We start from the raw sequence: 25,977 nt of genomic DNA, 5'->3' as shown, positions 1-25,977 counted from the left end.
TATACATGCAGCAGCATCCACTCTGAACACGTCTGTTCTCATTCAACTTTTATGCTCCAACACAAAAAAACCCTCACCTTTATCAGAGTGAACATGTCTTCATTAATATGATTTTACTCTTCCTGAAAAATCTGACATTATCCTATCATAAACCTATGAAGGTCAATTTCTGAAGCAACTGACATTATCTGTGGTTCTTAGGGCTCAATAAACATGATAATGTGTATGTTCCTGTGGATAACGTTAACACATGCTGAAAGAAGTCAGATTTTTATGGAATAAAGAGCATAGCAAACTGTGACAGTGTTGATGCTCAAAAGCAATGTGCATCATCAGTAAATGAAATTTGCATTCAATAACCTCCTCCTTTAAAAGCGACTCTTAAAAATCTGCATCCAGGTAAAAGAGATTTGTACAGACTTGCTAAATATACATGGCACCATTATTGCTCAGAAAAGTATCAATTAGAAGATGTACATTGTTTCTGAAAGCCTGTGAGTAGCTCCAAGCCCCCAGAACAGTAAGTGAAAAAAAGCTGTTTCAAGTTTATACCAGAATGCCAGAAGAGGTGTCACCATTGGATCTGAGACTTCGGCCCTAGCACATCAGTGTGAAAGAAAGCAATTTCTTATATAGCATTATCTACTATTTCTATTCATGCTGAAAGTTATCCTCTCTATATACGAGTATGCAAGTGAGCCAGGCACAGGTCCCTTGGTAGCAAAAACGTAACATTCAGTTTTACATGCAAAAATGCTGTCCTGCAGACCCAGAAATCATGCAAGCTATCCCATTCTCGCTGTATGCAGAACCTCATGGATCTAGAAAGAGTTGCTGTTCTAAAATGAAAGTAAGATGTTTTACATCAGCATTTCTAAAAATTTCATTAAAAATAAAAAGCAGTAACATAAGAATTCAATCCCCGCCACATGAATCTTAATCTGATGCAACCTATGTATGAATATAAATCTGGTGGTTACGTGTTAAAGACACTTTCAAACAGCTAAAGCAGATACTTTTTAAAAAACCTTATTTGTCACCTCCATAGATTTTCACTGGGTTTTGGGGAATTCTGAATTAAAGAAGTATGAAATTATAATCTCCAGGTTTTAAGTATTAAGAAATAAACTTAAAACGCACACTCAAGAACAAGACTCTTTGCATTTTAAATAAAAGGTTGTGGATTTTAGCATTTGGGCATTAAGTCTGAAGATCCTGAACTTGCACTTTAGTCAAAGCAAGGTGAATGGTAAAATAAGATACATGAGTCTGAGTTCATTACCTGCTGACTCACTTCAATATCTCTCCAATAGACAGGGTCGGGTTTTTTGCAGATAATCAGGTTGTTACAGCATTCCAAGAAATTCAGAAATGAGCTCTTGACAAAAGTTTCAAGAAAATATATTTTTTATTCAGCAGAGGCAGAAATCCTAGTAAATACAATAATTTCTTACATCCTTCTTTACAACATACTTTTATGTTCAAACATCACACTTCTGTTACAGATTTCAACTAGTATTTCAAATTTTGAAAGACCACATTCACTGAAAAAGGCAAAATACTTTTAGTGTTAAAAAATACACATATCAGAGTAAAAGAGTTGCAAATGTTTTATTTCTTGTGGCTAGTGGTAAGCATTCAAGCCCTTTAGAACACTGCAAGATACGTAGTAGTGATCAGTAATATTGCAAGCATCCAATTAGCACACACAACTATTATATTAAGAAATACATTGTACCATGAAAGATTGTAATCTTTCATGGTACAATGTTGATTTCTCTCTCAAGTAACATTGAAAGACTTTTCCAAACTTCTGTAATTACAGCAACACAGGCTTTTTACAAATCCCACATTCAAGTCCTCAGCTGCAGCAAAATGGATCTAAGCCTAAACCCCCTCAAAACAACTACCAGGCAAGAACAATTCCCACTCTGAGATGTTCATACAGGTCTTTGGAGTGCAACTGATACTTTCTCAGAAAAAGCAGTTGCAATTCTATTGGGCCTTTTATTTTCAGGAACAGGAATTAGGACAACAATCCCTGAGATCCTGTAGGATGCCTGTAGCCATGTTTTGACAGCCATCAGGTTTTGTTCATTTTCTACGTACCATCTATTCAAACCAGTTTTCTTTCAGTAAAAATAATACAGCATCATCAAATCCATTTTGGTATAACAATTCCATTTCCTCCTGGTTTGGTGGGAACAAAGCTTGCTTAAGTCTTACTAGATTGGTCTGAGACAGCTGCAACAGAGCAAGAAGCTATAAATTAGTTTATTAAAGCAACTTACCTAGACTTGACTGTGTTGCTATCTGTTCTGTCACATCTGTTTCACGCAGCATATGTGAAAACAAAAGACTAGCACGGCTATGTCGACACTAGTAAATTAACCATGTCCAGGTACACTGCTGAGCACCAAGACAAACTGGCACAAATGGTCTGCATATATGCTATTAAATTCACAGCCTCCAAGACAGACTGCCTGTAAAACTGCCCAAAGTTTCTGAAACGTTTTAACTTTGGAAGCATTCCCAGAACTGTCTGGCAGAGTGGTAGCTGGCACATGATAAACTTGTGCAAGGAAATATTTTGACAGCTTACTAGTGCAAACAACCACATTCTTGGGAACATTCCCAGGAAATGTTTAACATACGAATATAAATGTAGTTTGTATTGCCAACAAATTAAGAACTACTCAGCATCTCAAGTGGTCACTTTGATGGTGTAAGAAGATTTCAGAACTTTGCTCTTGAATACATATATTACTAAATTGTTTACAACAAAATTAAAAATTTAATTAGTTAATAATGTTCTGAACACTCCATTTATATGATTAATTTTTTTTTTTTTTTTACACAATTTTGCAAAACAGTATCAAAATAATCTTCACTATTTGAAGAAAGCAATTATTCCAAGTTCTGACACCAATAGATGGAGGAAGTTCAAAGACAGAGAAAACTGTTCACATTCCAATACAGCTAAAGGAAGACAGAAAACTCTTCATTTCATGTAGATTAGAGTATTGCTGGAAAATTTTTATTCTTGGTGCACATTTTTACAGCTCTAAAAGCTAAAAGTGCTTCAAATGGAATAGTTTAAAAAGTTGCCTGAGATTCTGCACAAGTCTGAACTTGCATGACCCTAGAAGCAATGTAACTGCAATTACTTTACAATCTCTAATCACCAGCTCATTTTCCCTCCTTTAAATGCACTAGATATTATATAAATCATGACCAACATGTAAACAATTGCATAATTTTCAATATGTATGAAATCAATAATATCATACTTTTCCATCATTTATCAAGTACTACCATGCTTAAAATCTCTGTGAAACAATATAAAGATTCAGAAATTCGTTCAATTTAGGATGACATTACCTGACACTGATTTTACTTAAATTAAGAACACCTATTAGGAACTGTCTAAAAGAAACTAAGAAAATAGTATCAATTAGCGCTATCTTTATTTTTTTTTCCTAATGCACTTTTGTTAACAGCTGGGTCTACCACTATTCAGTATTTTCTTTTATCAAGTCAAAGGAAGCAGTAACTGTGGTTAAAGTCTGTGAGACAACAAAGCTTGCAAAGACAGAAATGTCAACGATGAAAAGGAGGCCAGCCATAAAAATCAGTCTTTGCCTGTATTTCAATATACAGAAGTGTTTCTATAACATCTAACAAAATAACTTCTGGAAACGCGTTGTCACAAATAAGCTTTCAAGCGATGAGGTGACAAGTCATTGTACACCAGGGGTCCTCAAACTACGGCCCACGGGCCGGATATGGCCCCCGGTATTTACAGACCCCACCCCCACCCCGCCGGGGGCTGGGGGGGAAACCAAGCAGCCGCAGATGACGGCCTGCCACTGCATCCGCGCGCCGGCCCCCTGGTTAAAAAAGTTTGAGGGCCCCTGTATGTACACCATTTCAAATGTATGACTTAAACTTGTATTTAAAATTCAATTAGAGTAGCTGATTTCAGTAAGTATAATGGGATGTTCTGAAGTTGCCTCTCCTGAGGGATTTTACAGAAGTCTTTATTTGTATTTTTTTTCCTATAAACACTCTGCCTAGCCAAACACAGCTGATCCCCAAAGCAAGCCTAGATTATTTACATTCAACAGCCTGTGATAATTTGTTCAGTTTTGTACTAGATCAATACTGTCCAACTTCTTTATTCTACATTTTCCTTCCTTTATGTTTAAAAGTTTACCTCCATTTGCAAAACAAAAAATGCCAAAACATTAAGTTGATATATAAAGAAAAAACAGACAAAAATAAGCTAACCTTAAACTGCACAACTACCTTTTCTTCTTCTGAGGTTACTAAATAACAAGCAACTCACCATTATATCTTGTTTTGCAAATTTAACATAAAGATCCAGACGTCCTTTATCCTGTGGACAGATATCTAATCGACCGCTGAAGGGAGAAACCGTCACAGTTCTTCCAACAGGAAAGATAGGAAGGCCATTGGTAAGGCCACCATCAACCCACTTCTATTGGAAACAACGAAATATTTTCAAAGTAACCTTAGCACAGCATGATCATAACCAAATACTACATCCTTCCTTTCCCTCCCTCCTCCATCCTACCCTCAACAAAGCTTACAAGTTTCCTTCTTGGAATACCATGAACAAGCTTGAGTAAGAGGCACAAAAATCAAGGACCTGACTAAGTACACACAGAGTGTTTAATCAAGGAGCATTTGACATAATGTGTAAGTATGTGGGTAATATATTTACCAAGCTACTGCTAAGGCTCATTAGTTCATCTAATGATAAAATGCTGCATATAGAATTTTTCTCAACATATACATGAAAAAGTAGGATTGTTATTATTATATGTGAACCATATCAGAAATGTATACTCCTCTAAAACATTACTCGGATTCAAACTAGGAGCTGGACAATCTGTATGTGCATGTAAACTGACTCTACAAGCCAAACCAAGCATGACTCCTCTCTTGTTCCTCAGAGCCTCTTGTCTTACATACACAGTACAAGACAGCATTAGCTGGAAAGCAGAGGGTAACGGTGGAAAGGAGCTAAGAACTGTGGCACAAAATAGGGAGCAGACATCAAGTCTGCTACAGGAACCGAGTATAGGAAAGAATGAGGAAGAAAAAACAAAAGCAACCAATTTCTTTCTTACAAAGCCATTTCTTGGTTCTAAATGCAGTCTAGAGACAAAAGCCTGATTTTTACAGGGACCACAGCCAAATTCCATTCCAATATAAGCAGGGACAGTTGTGACATCTCTTGCCAATATATTTTATACATTCGTATTTCTTCCTGTGCTTACATACACAACCCAAAAATCAACATCAGTCTACTGGCTAGATGCATTGACTGACCATATATGAGGTCTAGTGATCAGATGCATCTCACCGAACTTTATCCTACAGACAATGAGTCATTCTACACTTCCTTTACTGCCAAGGGAGAAAAACACTTCTAGCATGTGATTCACTTCATCCTAAAGTAGGTATTTACATCTGATTTGAATTGTGCTGAAAAAGTGCTTTCTTCTCCACTAATTATAAAAGACACCTAATGCTGTAATTGTAAGATTCACATCCGTGTTTAAGGGTTTGACCTCCCCAGAGGTAACTAAATACTCCAGGATATCATCTTCAAATTTCATTAACAGAGAACACTAAAAATAAATGGCAAATTGTACCAGTACTCTTCAGTGCCAATCAAGCAGAAGACTGCTTTTCTACTGTACAGGATATTATGTGTGGCCATCATAATATGGCAAAATAATGCAAGTATTCCCCATAATATTCTTGAAAACACCCACAGGAATTTAGTCACAAACGTTTTAAAAGAATAATAAAATCTCCCACAAAAAGTATATTACTGGGAAGTTGATTTATGACAACGACATTAAATTTGTCTTCAAACTGTTAGCAAGGCACTAGCTTTCAGTGTACTGACTGCTATACAATAAGCATTATCTCAGGTTACAGTGTTTGCTCTTCAGAAGTCCGTGAGATTCTCTGAGGTCATCACTTGCTTGTATAGAACCCTCTCAGCTGTGTCCTTTACTCTCGCTTAAAGCACAAGTACTTTTAACTCTATAGGTATAGATTTCTCCTAGTGCCACATTTGACTTCAGGCAACCAAAGGAGTTTGTTGTCACTTGTCCCTCGTTCCACTGTCAAGTCCCATACCTGGTGATACATGGATTTACTCTGTTTTACACATGAATACATAGCAAACACACACATCACCACCACCCCAAATGGTATGTGCTTTGCCCACCCCCCACCCCCCCTTCTTCACTCTCTCAGGTGAATGTCATGCTCCTGAGCTTATATTATAATCTACAAACATTCACATTCAGTAGTTTATATGGCCCTTCTCACACTATTATTTCATAATATCCTTCAGAGCTTGATTCTTGACATTAGCTTATACAGGTACCCACAATTCACCATTGAATTACTTTAATTTCCACAACAAAACTCTGTATTTCTTAATGCTTAGGACTGAGAAAAGGAGGAAAAAAATAATACCAAAACCATTTAAAGACACCTTTCAGATTTCTCAAACTCCTAGTACACCATTTGGTGTCCTAACTGCAAGTAAAGCAGCAAAATATCTTAACATTTCTAACACCAACTTTGTGTGTGTGTCTACAGTCATTTATTATTGATTTATATGCCATGTTCCCTGGAATACTATGTGGCCTTTTGTTGTGATTCCCATGGTGACAACAGTGGAGTCCCTGTCTAAGCCACGTTGGACACCATAGCAGATGGCTAATGTCTTTCACAAGTCTAGCTTAGTACTTTTACAACTTATTTTAAAATTAAATCATTTATGAAGGCAAGGGCAATACTTTTTATTAAGCACTACCTTTTGTGGATTCCGTTACTACTGGCCAATGTCCCTCCATTTTTTTTTCTTTCAAGCATTTGGGTGAAGCTGCTTACTAGTCAAAAATATTTTAGCTTCACAGTCCATCATGTTACACAGTTGAAATAAAACATTTATATGCTGCAAATAAAGAGATGTAATGCTCCAGCTTCTTTTAATTCCATTAACCAATTCTTGAAAAGTCCTTCTCAGCTGATGAAGCACATTCCTGGTAACTTCTGAATTAGTTTCTCTTTTGCAAGTACAGTCCAAAGACAGAGAAAGTTCTGAAAGAGTGTGCAACAAAAACCAAACCAGACAATGAAATTGAGAATGCAGGCTGGACCTAACAGAATTTACCCATTTACCAGTAGATGTTTTTTTTACAATGCTGTTCACTAAGAACAACAGTGACACAAACTACAGCCTCTTAATTAGATACAGTCAACTCAATCACCTGCGGGTCTTTATCTGGTTTAAAAATTAACCTTGCCAGAGGTTCAGAGGACACCAAACCAACTCAGAGAAAGATAATTTCACATGCAGCAGGTTTGCTGTGATGTTATTGAAAGCCTAGTCCAAAGGCACCTTAAATCCCCAAACCAGGTAATAAACTAGACCAATCTGGTTAAGACCATTAACGTCTATAAATTCTTAGATGTTATCTTACACTCTCTTTTCCTTCAGATTTTTTTAGGTTCATCAGACCAGAAGAAAACATACTTGTGAACTGACTGATGTTATGTCTATGCTACCATGTAATTTCACTTATTGCCTCCAGAAGTCTAGCCTCCAAGCATACATACTAAAGGTATGCTAGCTAACTCCATTGAGCCAAATGATTCCCAAAAAGTATTCTTCCTAAAAATAACCCTTAAGGTGCAATGCTGCAAACAGTTTACCCTAGAGTTCACCCTTTAAGAGGAGTACAGTATGGACAGGCTAGCAATGAGTTTGGCTATTTTCTGACACTATTCCATCAGAAGTGTACCATACTCCCTTACATACCGCACATCACGTACCTCTGAGAACATACTGAAATACATTTTAAAAACACCCCCAGATGACCTGGTGATATGTATGCAGGTGACGTACGTAGCCTGCAGAAGATTCAGATCAACTGTTCTGAAGCACAGGTAAGGCCAGTAGACTTGAGCGGCCAGCAGAGAGTAAACTTGATTCCATGCTGTTATGGACCATATGGCCTAAGGAATTTACTCCCTGAAAGTAGTGTAAATGCAGACAGACAGGACATTGGCCTGTTACAGTAAAGCTTTTGGGAAACTTGGAATATGATACCAACTTGATAGGTGGCCTCACAGGGCCAAATCAATATCCAATCCATCTTACTGACTTCAGTGCTTACCATGTCTGGATCATGAGGTTACCTGTCTTGTATCTGGCTCTACAGCGCACGTTTTGTGGCCCCTATTACTCACCCACATATCCTCATTATCCACTATTCCACGCCAAGGCGATACTATTGCAAGAGATATTCTAAGGTTTTTGCTCTCACTGCGCTCTGAGTGTTTTGGACTAAAGAATGAAAGTCATCTACATTTACAGGCAGCAGCTTTCTCAAAAGAAAAAAAAATATCCCCAAACCACAAATGCACCAATGCACTGTTTTACGTAACACGAGATGAGAAAAGTCAGTGCAGACAAGCAGAACTAATCACTCCAACAAATAATAATAAATGAAAGCAGCCTCGTTCCCAGAAACTGCCTTTTCTGAGTCTCACTTAAGGGGAGTAGTACGAAGCTTTGGCAATAACAAGCTTTCAAGTAACCAGTTTCTGTGAAACATTCACTGATTTCACTTTTGAATGCAAAAAATAAAGTTAGGAAGAAATAAGAACTGTCCACTAGGAAGAGGCTGCAGTTGTTTCAGTACATACTGCAATACCTACACAAGTCATAATTGCAGTGTCCATCCAGTAAAATGGGTTTTAACTAAGTTTTGGACAAAACCCTGAGCCAACTTTTCAATTTCTTAATTGAAAGAACAATAGAAAAAATGTAACAACAACAGTGCCTTCCCTTTAACTAATGACAGAATGAACCTAAAAAAATCCACGTATGCCCTCTGAACTGCACAAGCGACATATAAATACTCCAACACCATTTCCAGACCCTGGGAAGTGGCAAGCAGTCTCTGTTTGACTCAAACAGTCAGGCAATACTGATTCAAACTCTTCAAACACTTTAGCTGATATGTATTGCTGTATACATAATTCTAAAGCCAACAAGCTTTACAACATAAAAAACTTCAACTCTCTTGCTAGAGACAAATGCATATGGTTTTGTGGAGGTTTTTTTGGCAAGGTGGTTGTGAGGATTATAGGTCTTCTGAAGACATCATTTGGCTACATATGAGGAATAAAAATTATCACATAGTATTTTTCAGAAAGAAAAAAATGGCTATTTTCAGGCTTCTAGTAGTTACAGACTAAACAGTCAAAATTATTCTTAAAAAGTTAATATGTAAGAAAGACAAAAAGGTTCTTGAAGCTAAACCAAGTACAGGCAACTGTGAAAATGTTTTCTTATAGTAGCTTATACCTCTAAAAACTTCACAGCCAGATGCTATAGGGGGAAAAAAAAAACCCCAACAAAAAAACCACACCTTTATTCCTTAATGCTTGTCCAGAGGTAAAAGATTTGAAGGCACCTAAGTATGTAATTTTGTACAGAACATGAGAACAACACATACATAAACAGACACCTGTATTCTAGCACATTCAATCTGCCAAGACCTCCCTATCATTCCTTCCATTAAATATAAAAGCAGAATGGTGTGCCTTTAAATCACAAAGAAATATTTTTAAGTTGGTAACACAGCTTAACCGTGAGAAGAAGCTTCTCATGACAAGTGTTAGACATCTTTAGGAAATAGCTTCACACTACAGAGATCATTTCAGTCTCCGCACCCACAGTTTTTGAAACAACACATTAACACTGTGAAAGATGATATGAGTTTGTTAATCTAAAGTATGAACAGCAACAATAACTATTCTACAAAATAGAGTACTGCACTTGCCTTCCCTTAGGATCAAATCATTACCTCAGAAATTAAGAATGTTCTCATACAAAAAAACCAGCTGGTAGTTAAATTTAATGAAAAATTACCTCTCCTTTATATTCCACTGGCTTAATTCCTGCATATAATGGCACAAAACTACTTGCTAGCAGGACCTAGAGAAAACAAAGCAGAAAGAATAGCGAATGAAATTGAAGAAAAGTGTCAAAACGTGATTAAAACTATTCAATGGGGGTTTTTTTATGACTTGCTGACAACTCTCAAAACAAAGTATCACAACTTAACTTATTGATTAATGTGATTCAAAAGAGTATGAACTTAAGTCTTACACAACGTGAAGTAAATCTATGGCTTGGAGAAACTATGCATATAATGAAAAAAACAAAAACAAAGTATAGAATAGTGTCAAAGAAGCAGCTGACCCAATTGTTCTGCTGGCATATTTGTATAGTGTTTACTCAGAATAAATCAGATTTTCTAAGAATTCAAAATTTCCAAAATACTACAAACAGCCTGAAAACTCACATATGTAGATCTTTATCAGTATTAATACTTTACATTTAATAAATCCAAGTATTAATAAATTACTGTTTGCCCTACTGTACGCCTACATCACTGTCTACAGTAGTTCAATTTTTATTTTTACTTTTTTAGACCACGACACCTCTTCTGTCATGTTTAGATGTGCACACATAATACCCTTCTATCTACTCACAGCATCATCTATGACAGCATGTGCATGTATCTCTGTATCTATGTATCCACCCATACATATATATATGCGCACAATCAGTATAGAGTATTTCAAAGAGAAGGAGTACATGTGTGGATAAAGGAGAATACATCAGAAATTTTCATATACCCAAATGTGGTGATATGCATGCATGTGCTTGGCATGGTGGCATGAGACACAAATCTGGTGAACAGAAGCAGGTTACAGACTGGAATATATATACTACGTGTAAGATGATCATGTGCAAAAAAACCCCACAATCCATGGAGACTATGGAAGAAAGTGCCTGAGCTTTTTTTGGTGGAATTGTGTATATTTTTACAACAAATTAAGGTACTTCCAGTATTAAATACATCAATTCCCCTAACAAGTCTGAATTAAGACTCTGTATGAAGTCTTTAACCTTCACTTAGAGAACTTTTTTTGCCTATTTCTCTTCCCAGTGATCCAGACCACCTCAGCTTTGTCTGAGCTCAAATAAAAAGCCTTTCTCTTATTTTCCAAATGTGAAATTGTAGCCATTCCTCTAGCAGACAGGCCTTTCCCTCACAAAAGCATAAGATAAGGTCCCCTGTGAAATCATTCCTGTTCAGGTTTTCAAAAGTGACATCCTACAGAGTTCTCAAGTTCCCAACATCAGTTTCTTCCTCTGACCAACTCCTCATTCCTTCAACTCCATCTCAGTAACTTTGGCCCTTTTAAACTAAGAGAAATGGGGACAAAAGGTTTGGTGAAGGAAAAGGGCTAAAACCAGACGACCACTGCAAAGTGTGACTTCTGTTCACGAAGACTGAAGAAAGCAGTTGGCTCTCCTTATAAAGTCAGTTAGACAAGACTGAGGCTAGGAAGGATGAGTTTGAAGAACTAACACTTAGTATTTCCCTACTACTAACAGACCAGTGTGAGCTCCTGTTCACTGCTCCCACCTTTCCAAACTAAATACAAGTGTTCTGCGCCCTGCTCCCTCACAAACAAACAAATCATGCCTCTCTTCCCCTTCACCTCCAGTTTTAAGAACTGCAGGTCTAGAAAGGCTGGTATGTGATGACTGTCTTCACATATGTAAAGACTATTTCAAAAGTGGAAGATCATTAACTGCCTTCCCACATCCATTGGGATGCAGGGATACTAAAAGAAAATAAGTTTAAAATTGTAGCAACATGTATTCAGTTTAGCCATTATGAAAAACTTCGGAATCATAAGGCTTGTTAAGCACTAAAATCAATTGTACATGAAGTTGAAAGAATCCTGGCAGAGATTACAGAAGTTTTGCTGTTATGAAACAGTTTGCCCAGCAGTATCTTTATGCCTTGGATGTAGTAGATCACTTCTAAGTGTAACATGATTCTATAACCTAACGAGCTCTGTCCTCCATGCTACCGGAGCAGCCAACAACATGCAGACTGCTGTATAAATGATACACACATAGGTGAAGGCATGCACAAGAACATGTATTATGAGATACACTTGATATTTTCTGTTCTTTCAGTGTATTCCAATGACCAATGATTTGGAATTTTCTTAGTATTATTCCAAATCATTCTACTGCTAGCATACAGAACAAAAAAAAAGAACAGAAATGGTTAGGGTCAACAAAAGAGCTAAATACTAAAAAAAAAATGTATGCATTTCCAAGGCTGACTTGACACTTCTAATTGTCTTCAAGTTAGAAGATTTCACTGCAAAAAACCAACAGACCAACAGAATAATAATCTCCATGCTTGTCACTGCTGGCTACTATAGCTGTAACTAACAGTGCATAATTTGAGATCAAGATTTAAAAAACCTGATACTTTAAAGGCAAACTTCCAATGCATACTTTGAGATTTTGCTAACAAGTGTGATTTTAAGTGTTAATTATAAAGAAGCTCTTCTTTAAGCATCCACAAAGACAGGGAAAGAACGAAGTCCTGCTTATCCTATTTCCTTCTTTATTCTGCTATAACTTATGATTCCTCCACTAATCAATTACTAGAAAGAACATTTGCTTTACATGCATCTGAATTCCTCCTACCATTTCGTATCAGCCTGTATATACAATCCTGATCCAAATTTAAAAAGTGTCACTCAAAAGAAGAGATGGGCAGTAGAAAATATGCTTTCCAGCAACAGTTAAGATACAGTTTATATATGGTACTTAACATTACATTCTATCTAATCCCCACAAGGACCTGTGGAAAGTGTTGGATATTATTTTTTTAACTTCCTTTTTTTTTTTTACTTTCTTTTGTGATAAACTATAACAGAAATGGTATCAGTGAAGTAAGACATGCAAAAAGACTCAGTAAATTGTTACAAAATTTGCAGATTCTCGATTTCATTCTTATCTACTGTAACCATTAGTTACCCTGTTACATTTTAAACGTTCTTTAACTAAAAGGTAGTACTTTAAAAACAGATACAGGAAACACACACACACAAAATCAATTTTAGCAAAATTTGCAAAACTAGCATCAAATTCTGCTTCCATTGTTTATGTTATGGTTGTAGCGCCACTGAGTGTGATTACTTGAGTAAAACAGTGATTTATTGTACAGCTAGCAACATAATCCTAAGCCTTGAAGAAATTAAAACATTTTTATTTAATGCAGCAATATTCAGCTTCATTACCTTAATGAGGTCCTCCCTGGAGGCAAAATTGGAAATCAAGTGATTTTTCTTAGTTTTGGTGTTAGTGACTGACACATAGAGCCGGTTCTCAGCTATCTCATGAGCATTAGAAGGAAGAATAGATTCTATGCCTCCCCTAGAGTAAAGAAAATGCTAAACATCATTCACTGTCATTATTTAAAAACCTTGCAAATATATTAGGGGTGAAAGAAAGAGTGCTGGGCACACCACAGTGTAGAACAAACATGCACACTCTCCATTTTCACGTACAGAGCTTCACACAGAAATTAAGATATGCATTAAGATAGGTACCGAAGTGTTTTCATAAAATCATAACCAGGTGTTACAGCACCAAAGTCCAATTTTCTAACTTCTTCTGCAAATCCACAGGCAAACTTCTTACATTTCTGGAAAATAAAAATATTTACCATTAAGGATGCTTTAGTTATGGGAAGTATGTTCATCTGTGGTATCTAAACCATACTAGCAGCTAAAGGTTAATCAAGAGAGAGCCACAAGATCAGACCGAAATATTTTCCCATAAATGTTTGGTTTGTAACAAAATGTTGACCCTTTTATAAGAACTAATTTGTAAGAAAACAAGATTCCTAATTAAAAACCAAATCAAAACCCAAACCCCCTCACATGAGTACCAGTTTAACAATCAAGGAAATTTAAAGGTTTTTCTTCTACATATTACTACTGTCAAATAATGAGTTCTCTGAACATACCATCATGAGAATGATTATTTATATTTCAAGTGTAAAGCCACCTTCTGTTTTAAAGACTACTCCAGTACTCAAACCAGACACAAGTACCTTGAGATGCCTATAAACCATAAAAAAACCCTACAATTCTTACAATTTCTTTTCACAAGTTGAAAAACCATGCTACTAACAAATATACATATTTAATTAATATAATACCATGGAAGTATTTAATGAATGGAATACTATAATGAATGATACAAGAGAAGACACTGCAGAAAACCAGGCCACAGATTCCACTGCAGAAACCTCTTTCACACAAGCTGAAATACGTTAATGACTCCAGAAAAATAGCTTTAAGTGTGACCCGTAAGAACTCCAAAAGGACACCAAAGGAATTGGTAGCATTTATCTTTTAGCAAAAAGTTTCTGAAACAATTAATTATGATTCTGAATGCTTAAGACTCACTGTTCAGTATTTGTATTCCTCTTCTAATCCTTTCATGCTCTCTAATGATTTTAGGGGCTTGGGAAAAAACTAAATCCAATCTTATGCAACTTTCTGAAATTGGTACTGAATAGATCTATTATACTCATAGTCACCTATCTAAACACATTTATAGACTAAAAGATCTGTCTACAGATAGTTTGGGGCTCCTGGGTTATTAGCTTCCTGCATGAAGAGTAAGTATGTCGCTAATAACAAAATAAATGATTGACATGACTGGAAGGGGGGGCTGGGGGAGCAGGCAGAGAAAGAACCGAATATGTCCTACTGAGGAGGAGAGTACAGGATTTAATGGAAGGAAAACCAGGAAAAAGTTGGGGTGAGGATTAGTATGAGATAAGCAAGCTGACTGAAGCATTTTAATTTCCTCACACCACTCGCATGCCAGATCGCTCATGTAAATGAGACATAAATGTAGTTCTTTCATTTACTTTCTCTATATAGACTTCAAAGAAATTTATCAAAAAAGTTCATTAAGAAGTCCATATCGCTTAAAGCAACAATCACTGTAAAGATTTGTGCTAATCAATTTCACACAGGTGAGATTTGCACCTTTACCCTACAAGGTACTTGTCATTGCCTGTTCCAAGCCAATTCAAATATATCAAGTATATGTACTAAGTCTTCAATTTATTCTCCATTAGGCAGATAGGGTTCTTCTGTAGTCAGTCAGCTGGAAAAAGGCACATTCAGACACCTTCTCTCTCCAAACAGAGAAGAAACCCACAAAAGCCTACAGAGAAGTAGCTCAAAACCACCATCTTTATATCTCAGATGCTTTAAAAGTGATGGGGAGCTAAGAGTAACGTGGAGCTGGATGAAACCAAACCTAGGTGAACAACAGAAAACTACTTCCCATATTACAAGTTACTAAGAATAGCCCGCACCTAGACTCTAAATTCTTGCTGCCAAAAGGGACAACTTCTTACAGCTACAATTTGTTTATAATTTTAGTTCTAGAAGCATTAAACAATACAACTACATTTTAAATAGTGACTGAGGTCATGTTTAGAAATTGGACCTACTTGTACCGAGTTAACCACACTTGACATCAAACATAATTAAGGTATTTTTAGAATAAACAGGTTCTTATCTATAACTCTATAAGCATCCCTAGAATTCTCAAGTCCCTTGCCTTTTCAACAGTGACAAAAAAAGATGTGACAAAAACATTTGCAAACTGTCATATTAGAACAGCAACAGTCAAAACAAGAAATCTTCAGTTAGATTCTCTCCAAGATAATGAAAGGTTGTATTAGAGCTTCAAGACTAGGACATGGTGAAAGTCCTAATTATACCTTCTCTAACATAGCCATCTCTGGGGAAAGAAAAAAAGAAAAAAATAAACTGATGTAAGAGTTGTATTTATGGATATAAAATATTTCAAGTTAGCAGTGTAATAATTATCATGATAAAGACATGAAAAAATAATTCTATTCAGTACACAACACTGCCTTTATCTAAGTTCCATGGTAATTAGGAAGAATTATTCCCCCAAAAAAACAGCTCTCAATTTTCCATGTTACATGTAAGCAGTGTAACAGAACAACTAAAAAGTAAATTTAAAAAAAGGACTAAGAAGTTCATAAAACATTCTTCAGCTTGTATGAAAATGACATTTTTAAGCAAAAATCCATCAGACTCAATGTATTATAGGCTTAGTTTTGACAAACAAAAATAATAACTGCACTAATATTTTTACATAGAAAGATCTATTTAAGTTGGACCAGGCTAGAAACAAATGCTCACACCCGGAGCCTACAATTAACAGAAAAATCTCCTTGGGCTAAGAAAAGGCTAGTTACTGTACCTATCATAGAGAAAATTTCTGTCAGAGGTATGCATTATATCAGGCAAACTTGAAACTGAACAACTAGTCAGAGGCTACAAAAAAGGAGTAACACCTGAACAGAATATAAAGCAAGGTTCTCTTCACAACAGAGTGGAACTTGTCTAATAGCAAATCATATAAAGAATGCACCTGGGGTGGTAGTGGAAGGCAAGGAAGAACTTCCTGCTGAAAGCAACGGACGTAGAGTTAACTCTGCAAGCTAAGTTCATACCCCAGCAGAAACAAATAACAACAACAAAAAAAAACCCAACCAAAACCAAAAACACACCAACCAAAAAAGAAAGATCAGTGGCAAAGTGTGGTATTGTTTGGGACTATTATTTGAAGCAAATGCAGTGAAACTTGTATTAAGTGAGGCCCGGAGAAACTTAGCCGACACTCACCAGACTGAAACCCAAGTGTACTTAGAAAAAAAATCTAACAGACCTCCTGCCCTAATAATGCTGTTTACTGTAATTCAAAATATTAAAGAAAGATCTTAACATTTTGGCAAGGCCTAGACCTTTGCATATATTAAGGCAAAGTCACTGCAGGCACTTCAGGAGGGCAAAGCAGTCTTAACCTATGGGGAAAAACAAACAAACAGAAAAGCTAATGCCCTCCCACATAACCTGTAATAGGGCAGTCATATTATATAATTTTATGTATATAAAATTATGTATATTATATAATATGACTATATGTCATAACATATGAATAAGTTACATTCATATAAGTATATATGAATATAACTTGTTTCTATATGACACCATATCCATGGTGAGAAAAAAAAGTGGCATCTCTGGAGAAAAAAACCCAAACACACATATGCAGCATGTCAGAACAGAATTGCTGTGAGAGTTAACCCTCCCTGGCACACGGTGGGGCTACTGCTGTTAAGTCATAAACTGTACCGAGTCTAAAGGAGGCGTAAAAGCCACTTCTTGCGCTGTCTGATGGAGCACTGACAGCAAAGAAAAAAACAAGCCAGTGTGTGGTGTTCTTCAACTTTATGCAGATATACTCCATCTACCATTTTCATCTCCTTTCACAAAAGTATGAAAGGATGGTGCTATGCATTTGTTTAAGAAACCCTACCTCTAGCCAAGAAGAAAATTATTAACTTTGTAATGTACAGTGATCGAGTACATATATATTTTGGTGTATTAAAGTATATCTGGTTGCATACAACTCAACACTCACACACATGAAATTTATATTTACATAGCCTAAATTATAAAGTTCATATGACAGTTTTTTTTCTGTGAAGAAATACTTGCTTCATAAATATTTCTGCCCACAAGTCACAGATTTTATTAATGAAAACATATACATGAGTCCTGTTTCTTTAAAAGAAATAAGAAGAAAACCAAGAACCAAAACATTTTAAAAAACCTTAATGGCAGATGATTATATCAAAAATATCCTTTGACAATTATCATATCCTATACCTTCGAGTTTATTAATTTACCTCTATATTTTCTGGTACTGCTAATAAGACAGTGGCAGCCAGTGATCCTGCTGAAGCTCCCGCAAAAGCTTTCACAACTTTCAGGAACTTCTTACCATGCTTGTAAAAAGCAGCTGCTGCCCCCAAGTGGTAAATACCCAGAAAACCACAGGCTGCAAACGACAGATTGATACGTTTCATTTTTGCTGCGGAAAGAAAAGTTTCAGAGTCAGAAGATCAGTTAATTTTATCTTATAATATACATCTATACTTTTGCCACTGAACACACAACATACTGTATCTACGTAACAGAGCAGTTAAGAACAGTAAAAACCTTTGATTACTAAATAAATCAAACAAGTAGCAGTTAGTTTAGCAACTCCAAAATTGAAAACAACTCTAAAATACTCCTTAGAACAAATCCCTTTTTCAATCAATCATTCGATAAATATATATATATAATTATATACAATGTAACTGCACATTTTCTTCTAACTTGTCAAAGAAATACAAAATAGAAGTAGCTACTCAAAAGTGATAAGAGAATGCTGTTGGAGAGCAAGCACCGTTAGCCAGATGGAATAAAAAGCAAATTAAAAATAAAACTACTGGCTACTGTATCATCCCCTTACACACACACACAGCCTTGTATAACTCACACAGCCAATATAATTCTCTAAGAAATCAATTTTTTTTACTTCGCATTTGGAACTCATTTGCTTACTAATATTATTAGACACCACTAACAGACAAATTCTTATTTAAAGTAATTTCTCATTTAGAAAAGAAAAACACAATGCATTGTGTTACTATTATTAAAACAAGAAGAAATTAAAAAAAATATATCAAAGTAAAACACAAAGCACTAAATGTATAACACACATAAAGTCTGACGGTGCCAAGGACAGAATTTAGAATTCATAAAAAAAACCAGGAAGCATAAGTTCAGATCTTTAGCGATGTTTTATTAAAAAAATTAAATATGAGGCCATACATGTTATTAGCTCTTCTGCAAATAACTACAATTATGACAGCAAGGTATTACAGATTATATTGTACAGAGATAATCAAGATACTAAGCAGATTATCTTAGTACTGAATTAGTACAAACTAATACTAGTACAAACTGAAATAGTACACACTCCTAGTATATTTAGATACATCTTCATAGGAACTGGACAAAAACCCAAAATTCAGTACACTCAGTAATATACTTGATTTTTCTCATTCATAATGCAATAGCTGATGAGATGTTTCTTTTGGAAATAATTTACGAACACTGTGGTATCAGTTCTGATGAAGAGAGGCAAATGTGTACAGCAGCACATTTTGATTTAAGTTGCCTCTTCAATTCAGAAATGGGAAAAACAGGAAAGATGGGGATAAGAAACAGTTTTCAAAATCACCAGATAAGAAGACATGCTAAACTCAATTGCTTTACCTGTAACACAAAATCAGATCACGAATGGGTCTAACCAGTTTTACTATTTAAAAACAAACAAACAAATTGAGAAAGCACATTTCATAGTGCCAGAGCATACTGTTTGGTGCATCAGTCATGCTGCTATAAACACCACACTATCATGAGTTTGTCAACTGTGCTTTACCTGCTTTGCACTGGAAATGCTTGCATATCCACCTGTAAGTAGGAATACTTCTAACTTATATCTAACACTTTTGTACCGATCGAAAGAATTTCAGGTTGGCTTTTGCTGTGACAGTATGACAGAAATGCATTTGCAATGAAGCAAATGATAAATCATGTTACTACTTTTAAAAAGAAAGGATTTTTTACTTTAAAGAAAAAAATCACTGTACTGCATAGAAGATAAAAAACACTTAAGATTTTACTGGAAGACAACAAACACAACACTACTTCAAAGATTTTTATTTTTTTTTTAGTGAAGTGGAAGAAAAAACGGATTTTCAAGTATGATGCCATGATGTGCTTCCTTTCAAGCAAGTTAAAACTCTTGGGAGTTTAAACAACTGATGCAGCTGTTTCTATGCCTTCTACAAATTAGGAGCAAAGATGCATCTGCTTCAGGGGACGCTGACAAAAAGTTGAAGTTGGTTAAAGCAACTAAATTATTTAGTAGGAAGAAAAGCAAGCATGGAAGAATTAACACCCATTTTTGTTCAAAAGATTTCAGGCTCAAGACACTACTAAGGTGAACCGTTGTATGCAATAAGAACCATGTTTACGTAATTGATTGGGCAGAAAATAAACAAGAAAAGCAAGAGGTCAAAAGTCCTGAGAATTACATTAAAGGGACCTATGAAATGTAACTAAGAAACAAAAGTGTAACACAATAAGATTATGTAAATAAAAACAAGCATATGTATGTTTATGTTTCTGTATATACATATCTTCTAAACGTTCTAAAAGGCTAATTTTCAAAGCATGCTAAAAGGTATCTCTCCCTGCTGGAAAATACTGTAGATGTTCATAAATCAAAAAAAAGATGAAAACTTTTTAAAAAGAGTATATAAAGCATAGATACTGTAAGAAATTTTAGATATTTTTTTAATTAAAAAAATCCCTACAAATGTAGAAGACAAGCACACTTCATTGTATAAAGAATTGGCTGGTACGTTTTTTCTAAAGCAAGAACAGAAAAGGAGGTTATGTGAACTGAAGAGAATATTTCTATCTTGATCAAAAACTGCTGAAAATATACTGACTGAAGTCAGATGGCCACGCCTTCTCTTACATGGCTTCATGAGGAAATTTTATTTTTTTTATATGAGCTTTAGTCCTATCTAATTATCAGTTACTGTGAGTAACCACTGTTCTCAAGTGTCTGGACACAACGGCATTCCCTCTTTGATGAGAGTTAATTTCTTCACACTTAGATCCCATACTTCTCTTCCTCCTTCTTCATTCCCCTACCTAAGAGACACAGAGATTACTGAATAAGCATTCATATCAGCTTCTTGCCTGACGAAAGGATTCAGCGAGATGAACACGCAAAAACAGAACACTGAGATTTCAAGTTGAGAAGCACTTTTTCAAGTCCAAACAGACGAAAGGAACGCAATGCAAGACGCAGTTAAAAATAAATCCTTTTTCTTTTCTTCTTTAAACAGAAGTTCTTGATCCACTGGATTTGTATGGCATGCAATACAGCACTGTTTTACAGATTCCCCCAGAGAACTTGCAAATCAGAAGAAGAAACTGCATGTCTGTGTTATCAAGGTACTACATTTTTTTTTAATTGGGATCAGTTCCCAAGCCTACACCATGTATTTGTCACATATACATGAAATTTAAAAATACTTGGGTAAAAATTTTGATCAGCAGATGGCATTCGTGTTCAAATGACAGATCTGGTGGTTACATCTAGCTGCATGACTGTGAAATGGGTTTTGCACATACATGTAATAACCCTATAAGTGGGTAAACAATGAGAAAAAAAGTAATCATCACTGAATCATAAAATAATTCAGGAGGTCTCTCACCCAACGTTCTTCTGCTCAAAACAGCACCAGCTATCAGATCAAAGTGGGTTGCTCAGGGCTTTACCCAATTGTTAATTTAAAAATTTCTTTAAAACAGTTTAGCCCCTAAGAGATAGCTAGCACCTGTTGCTAGGTAAAACAATCAGGTCCTCTTTCATTTGTTCAGAATATTAAAATCGGTAGAGTACTGCTAACAATCAGCATTACAGAGAAGAAAGAACATCAACATCTTCATTCAGGATTATGCATCTACCTGAAGGCCTCTTACAACAAATCTGTAACAAAGCTCTTGACCTACAAAGATGATACAGATGAATAAGAATCATAGTTCTATAAGGAACTATCTGCTTGACAGATGCAGTAAGCAATGTCATTTCAGCTTGCAAAGGAATCTCCGAGTAAGAGGAAAAGGTAAGAACACTCATTAGATGAATGTACTGTAAAATCAGAAAAGCAAGGACTAAGAAACCAAGATGCTCACTTTTATAAGAACATAAACTTCCCATTTCTTTTGATTCTTCCAAATATGTCATGGCAACAATTGATTTGCAAGTTAGAACGGTGTATTTCAGAAACAGAATGATTCAAAAATGTCTTCTGCTTTGGTGGTACGTCATTAGTAGATCACTACTCTTCGATCACAGATAGCAGGGTTATAACAACTCCCAAGAGGACATATAGAGAAATTTAATTAAGTCTACAGCATGACTATTCCCTGACAATTTCTTACAGAGTACCAGAAAGAGAAGTGCAGTCACATCTGGACAGACCATTTTTTCAGCTGTCTGGACAAACAGCAAGATCTTGCTGTCTTAGAAAAGGTATGAAACACCTGTTCCACAAGACTTCAGAACAAATATTCTCAGAGGGTTTAACAAATTCTGACCATTAAACTTATTATCTATTAACTCAAAGCTATATTGGCATGTCTTAAGAAAAAAACTGCAATGAACCTTAAAAGATACACAAGTACATTTCAGCTGGACAGTGCACACACATCTATGTATTGTAGAGATAGGATATAAACAGGATACAGCAAATGCTTTTGCCACTGCTTTTCAAAAACGTCATTTTTGAATGGCAAATTTCAAAAGATAAAGATTTTAACCAGGTAAGGGGATAGGTATGCTTCTGTTGTCTACAAGAAAAAAAAAACAAGCATAAGAAAAGATAAGTACAGGAAGAAACTAGAAGGATACTGGGGATGTTCAGCCTCATTACTTTACAGATAATGCAGCAGTGCTCAAGATAAACATAAACCTATGAGTTCTATTTAAAAGAATCTCACATATGTGGAGGGCAAAAAAAATCACTGGCGATTAAAAATATACTGGGGGGAATAAAATATTCTGTTTATTCAGCAGTATCTCATCCATTTCTAATGCAAACCAACAAGAGGATGTACGTAAAGAGACAAGCCTGTATAGCAGAATTATGATACAGTACAATATAGCTTTTTCAGGATAGGTACAGTCTTCCCAATTGTCATGCACAAGCAATAACACAACAGTTTCTCATACTGCTGTCTCCTGAGCAATATAATTATATAAACAGTGTACCATCTCAGTGTCTTAACCAGTCAGCTACCTCCCTGCTACCCCATTCGTAAACAAAAGCCGAAAATGCCCAAAGCAACTGACTAAAAAACCTTCACAAACAAAAATTAAATATACATAGAACACAAATGACTAAGCACCCTAAAGCATAGGAGCTAAAATGCATGATGTGTAACACCACATTTGAGGATTAGTTATTAGCTAGGAATGACAAAACAAGCAAAGTTACGGAAAGAACTTTTTAGCTAGGCAGCATTGCTAAAATAAAGGTCATACTTGCAACTACTAATTTAGTAAGAAAGCACCATTCACACAGGAATGTTTAATTGCTTTTTCACATTTGTAACAGAAAAAAGTTCACTAGCATCATAGACCATGCATAGCCTTCAGCGAGAACTCAAGAAACTGATTCTCCCTATCACACAGGATAAGCACTATAAGAGCTTGATGAAGTTGAGGAAAAATAAAATAAAAATAGTAATGCAAAACAATCAGTACAAAATCCAATCAGCCATTAAAACACTTAGGAGAATCACATGAGTCTTTGCAAACTATAAAAATTGTGTATAATCCCCTTAAAATTAAAAAATAAACACGTCACTTGATACAAAACTTTCAAATCAGAAGTTTAGACCATCTTGATCATTATTACAAGATGTCTAGAGAGCACAGGGAAGGCTGACTTCTTAAGAAAAGGTGGTAATGGTTCAATACCTTCTAATGGATGTTGGCTTCCATCACATACTCCACTGCAGCTTTTAACAGAAGCTGATTTAGCTCCCTCTGCACAAAGAGTCATCCCTGTATCTACCACTGGTAGTTTATCATTTCTCTTTGAAACCTACAATCATACAGTCAAATATTACTATTAAAAAGAGAAAAAAGGCAAATAACAGATGACCATTATTTATCCTTAAACAGATTAATAGTCAATTAAAACAGTTGTAAAACCACCTAGATGAATTTTACAATTGCTTACTCCGCATCAAACTAGTTGAAACCACAATGTTCCACTATGTATACATGCAGCAATTCATATTTTAATGATGAGCTTAATTAGCCATCTAGAAAAACAGTACCATTTGGAACTGTCAGTGTCCAAGATTAGCCTTAATTTTGTGTCCTTTCCTACTAATTTTGTTTATATCCAGAGATTTTCTCATGATCAAACTCTTATGGTTTTATTCTCCCTTACAATTGAAATAAAAATTGACACACACACACACCCCCTTTTTTAGCAGTATCACATTAGTAAAAGGTTTTCAACAGAACTCTGGTCCTGTCCTTCACTAAACAGATGTTATTCTAACTAATAAGCCTATCAGTTATGATGAGTATTGTCTGAAGTATAATTTAAAAAAAACTAATCTTCCTCCCCAACTTAGAACTGCCATCAGACACAGAAAGTTCATTCTAAAACACTGGCTCTCCTGCAACTTGTTGCTGCCTGCCTCTTGACCTTGACATACTAAAGGCATCTTCAATACATAAATAAGGCTGCAAGATCAAAAGCTTAGCTCTGGTGACTCTAAAAGAAGTTATATTATCACTGTATTGATGCACATCACTCATACCTAAAGCACCACAAAAAATACTTACCTGGAATTCAACTCTGTTACATGGTGCTCTTAGGGTGCAATGGTTTAGAATTCCGACCCAGAACCGCTGAGTTTTTGGAAACATGCAACTACCCAATCTGCCTTCTTCCAACTGAAGTAACAGCATTTGAGCACTACAACAGCATTTAGCAGTCCACATTTTCGTTAAAGTGACCTCTGGATCGAGATGATGTGGTAAGCAAACTGATACTTTCAGAAGCTGGTTTATCATGGAGTTACAAAGGAAATATCAATAGATAAGCTTGGACACCATAGAAGTACACCGCAGAAACTTTCTTCTAAACACAACCTGTTTAGAAACATTAAGGGGGGGGAAGAAAAAAGAAGGAAAAAAGGAGAAGTTGAAAGGCAGCTGGACATCAAGACCCTGGTACTGTGACAAGGCCATCTTCACAACCCTCTCACTTAAAACACAGATGCATTAATAGTTGATTCACTTGACAATGAAACAATGTTCAGTAGCTACTCTCTCTCTCACCAGCCTCCATCTGGCACTGTGTTGTTCACCACTAACCATAAAGTCAACCGTTCATTTCAGAAACATGAAGGGCTAATATTGTTAGTAACACAAAAACAAGCAAACAAACTGCCCCTTATAATTAACGTGAACACACTGCTCCTGCTCCCTCGGCTGGAAAACTTGTCAGGAGTGTTCCAGCAACTCCAAATTGATTGTTCACAAAACCAAAGTCTGAAGACAAGATCCTAGTAAGAAAAACTCAAGCATGCCAGCTGGTACAAGGCAAATCTTGTAATCTGTGCTAGGAGTGACTCACAAATCTGGTTTAAGTCTGGTTAACACCTAGCAAAACTTTGGCCATGAAGAGGAACATCAGGAAACGTGCTTGTACAGATGAAAAGCAGGTTACTGTCCCGACTACCAGTGCAAACCCAGTGTGATTCTGTGTAGGCAAGGTCTCAGAGGTGTACCATCAACTTCTACTTTATTGCCAGTCAAGTGAGTTTCAAGTTTTATGCTTCCCCTTGTGTGCCCTAAGAGGCCTACAATGCAACTGGATTTTTCCTCCCTCCACTTTTCCCCGGTAAACAACCGATATAAACAAGCAAAACTGAGCTGAAATCACGACACGAAACTTTTAAATGGAACAAATACAGAACGTCAACTGACAACTTAAGTGACATAATTAAAAAAGCCACCGCGTCTCTTACACTCGTAAGCTTACAACAGAAGGGCGATTTTTAAGCGGCCTACACCCCTTCACATGTTAAGCTCAAAGCCGCCAGGCTCCCCCCCGGTTCCCTCCGCGCAGGCTCCCGCCTCAGACCCTCCCGGGGCCCAGCAGCCCCCTGCCCCTCTCGGCTGCCGGGCGGGATCCGGCCGCGGCGGAGCGGCCCAGCCTCCGCCGTTAAACAGGCCGAGGCGCCGGCTAACAGCTCCGGGCCGCGCTCCCAGGGTCGCGGCGACTCCAGGAAACTGCTCCCGCCCGCCGGTGGCTCGTCCTCGCTCCACAGCTCGCGAGACGACCGCCCCGCCCCTCCGCGCGCTACCTCCGCCGGCGGCGGCGCGGCCTCTGTGCGCTACGGCGGCAGCGGGAGAGTGGCGGGGGCGGGAGAGTGGCGCCCGCGGCGCGC

The 25,977-nt window shown here is 36.5% G+C and overlaps 1 protein-coding gene across 7 annotated transcripts; it reads right to left on the bottom strand.

Moving 5' to 3' along the window:
- Nucleotides 1–1,389: 1,389 nt before the first annotated feature.
- PNPLA4 (patatin like phospholipase domain containing 4) lies at nucleotides 1,390–25,953 on the bottom strand. 7 transcript variants are annotated; one of them, XM_037377512.1, is made up of 9 exons: nucleotides 25,894–25,953; nucleotides 24,365–24,673; nucleotides 23,480–23,606; nucleotides 17,769–17,953; nucleotides 13,564–13,658; nucleotides 13,252–13,387; nucleotides 9,998–10,063; nucleotides 4,349–4,501; nucleotides 1,390–2,244 (listed from the first exon to the last, which is right to left on the bottom strand). In XM_037377512.1, exons 2-9 carry the CDS (start codon nucleotides 24,593–24,595, stop codon nucleotides 2,113–2,115), a joined length of 1,125 nt encoding a protein of 374 aa, XP_037233409.1. In that variant the 5' UTR covers nucleotides 24,596–24,673; nucleotides 25,894–25,953; the 3' UTR covers nucleotides 1,390–2,112. The 7 variants fall into 7 exon arrangements, with proteins under 7 accessions (XP_037233409.1, XP_037233407.1, XP_037233408.1 ...); XM_037377510.1 differs by lacking the exon at nucleotides 25,894–25,953 and adding an exon at nucleotides 25,555–25,865; XM_037377511.1 differs by lacking the exon at nucleotides 25,894–25,953 and adding an exon at nucleotides 25,569–25,865.
- Between the last annotated feature and the right edge of the window lie 24 nt (nucleotides 25,954–25,977).

Source organism: Falco rusticolus, chromosome 2, assembly GCF_015220075.1.
Source record: "Falco rusticolus isolate bFalRus1 chromosome 2, bFalRus1.pri, whole genome shotgun sequence".
NCBI lineage: Eukaryota > Metazoa > Chordata > Aves > Falconiformes > Falconidae > Falco > Falco rusticolus.
This window is presented reverse-complemented; position numbering and strand designations above follow the sequence as displayed.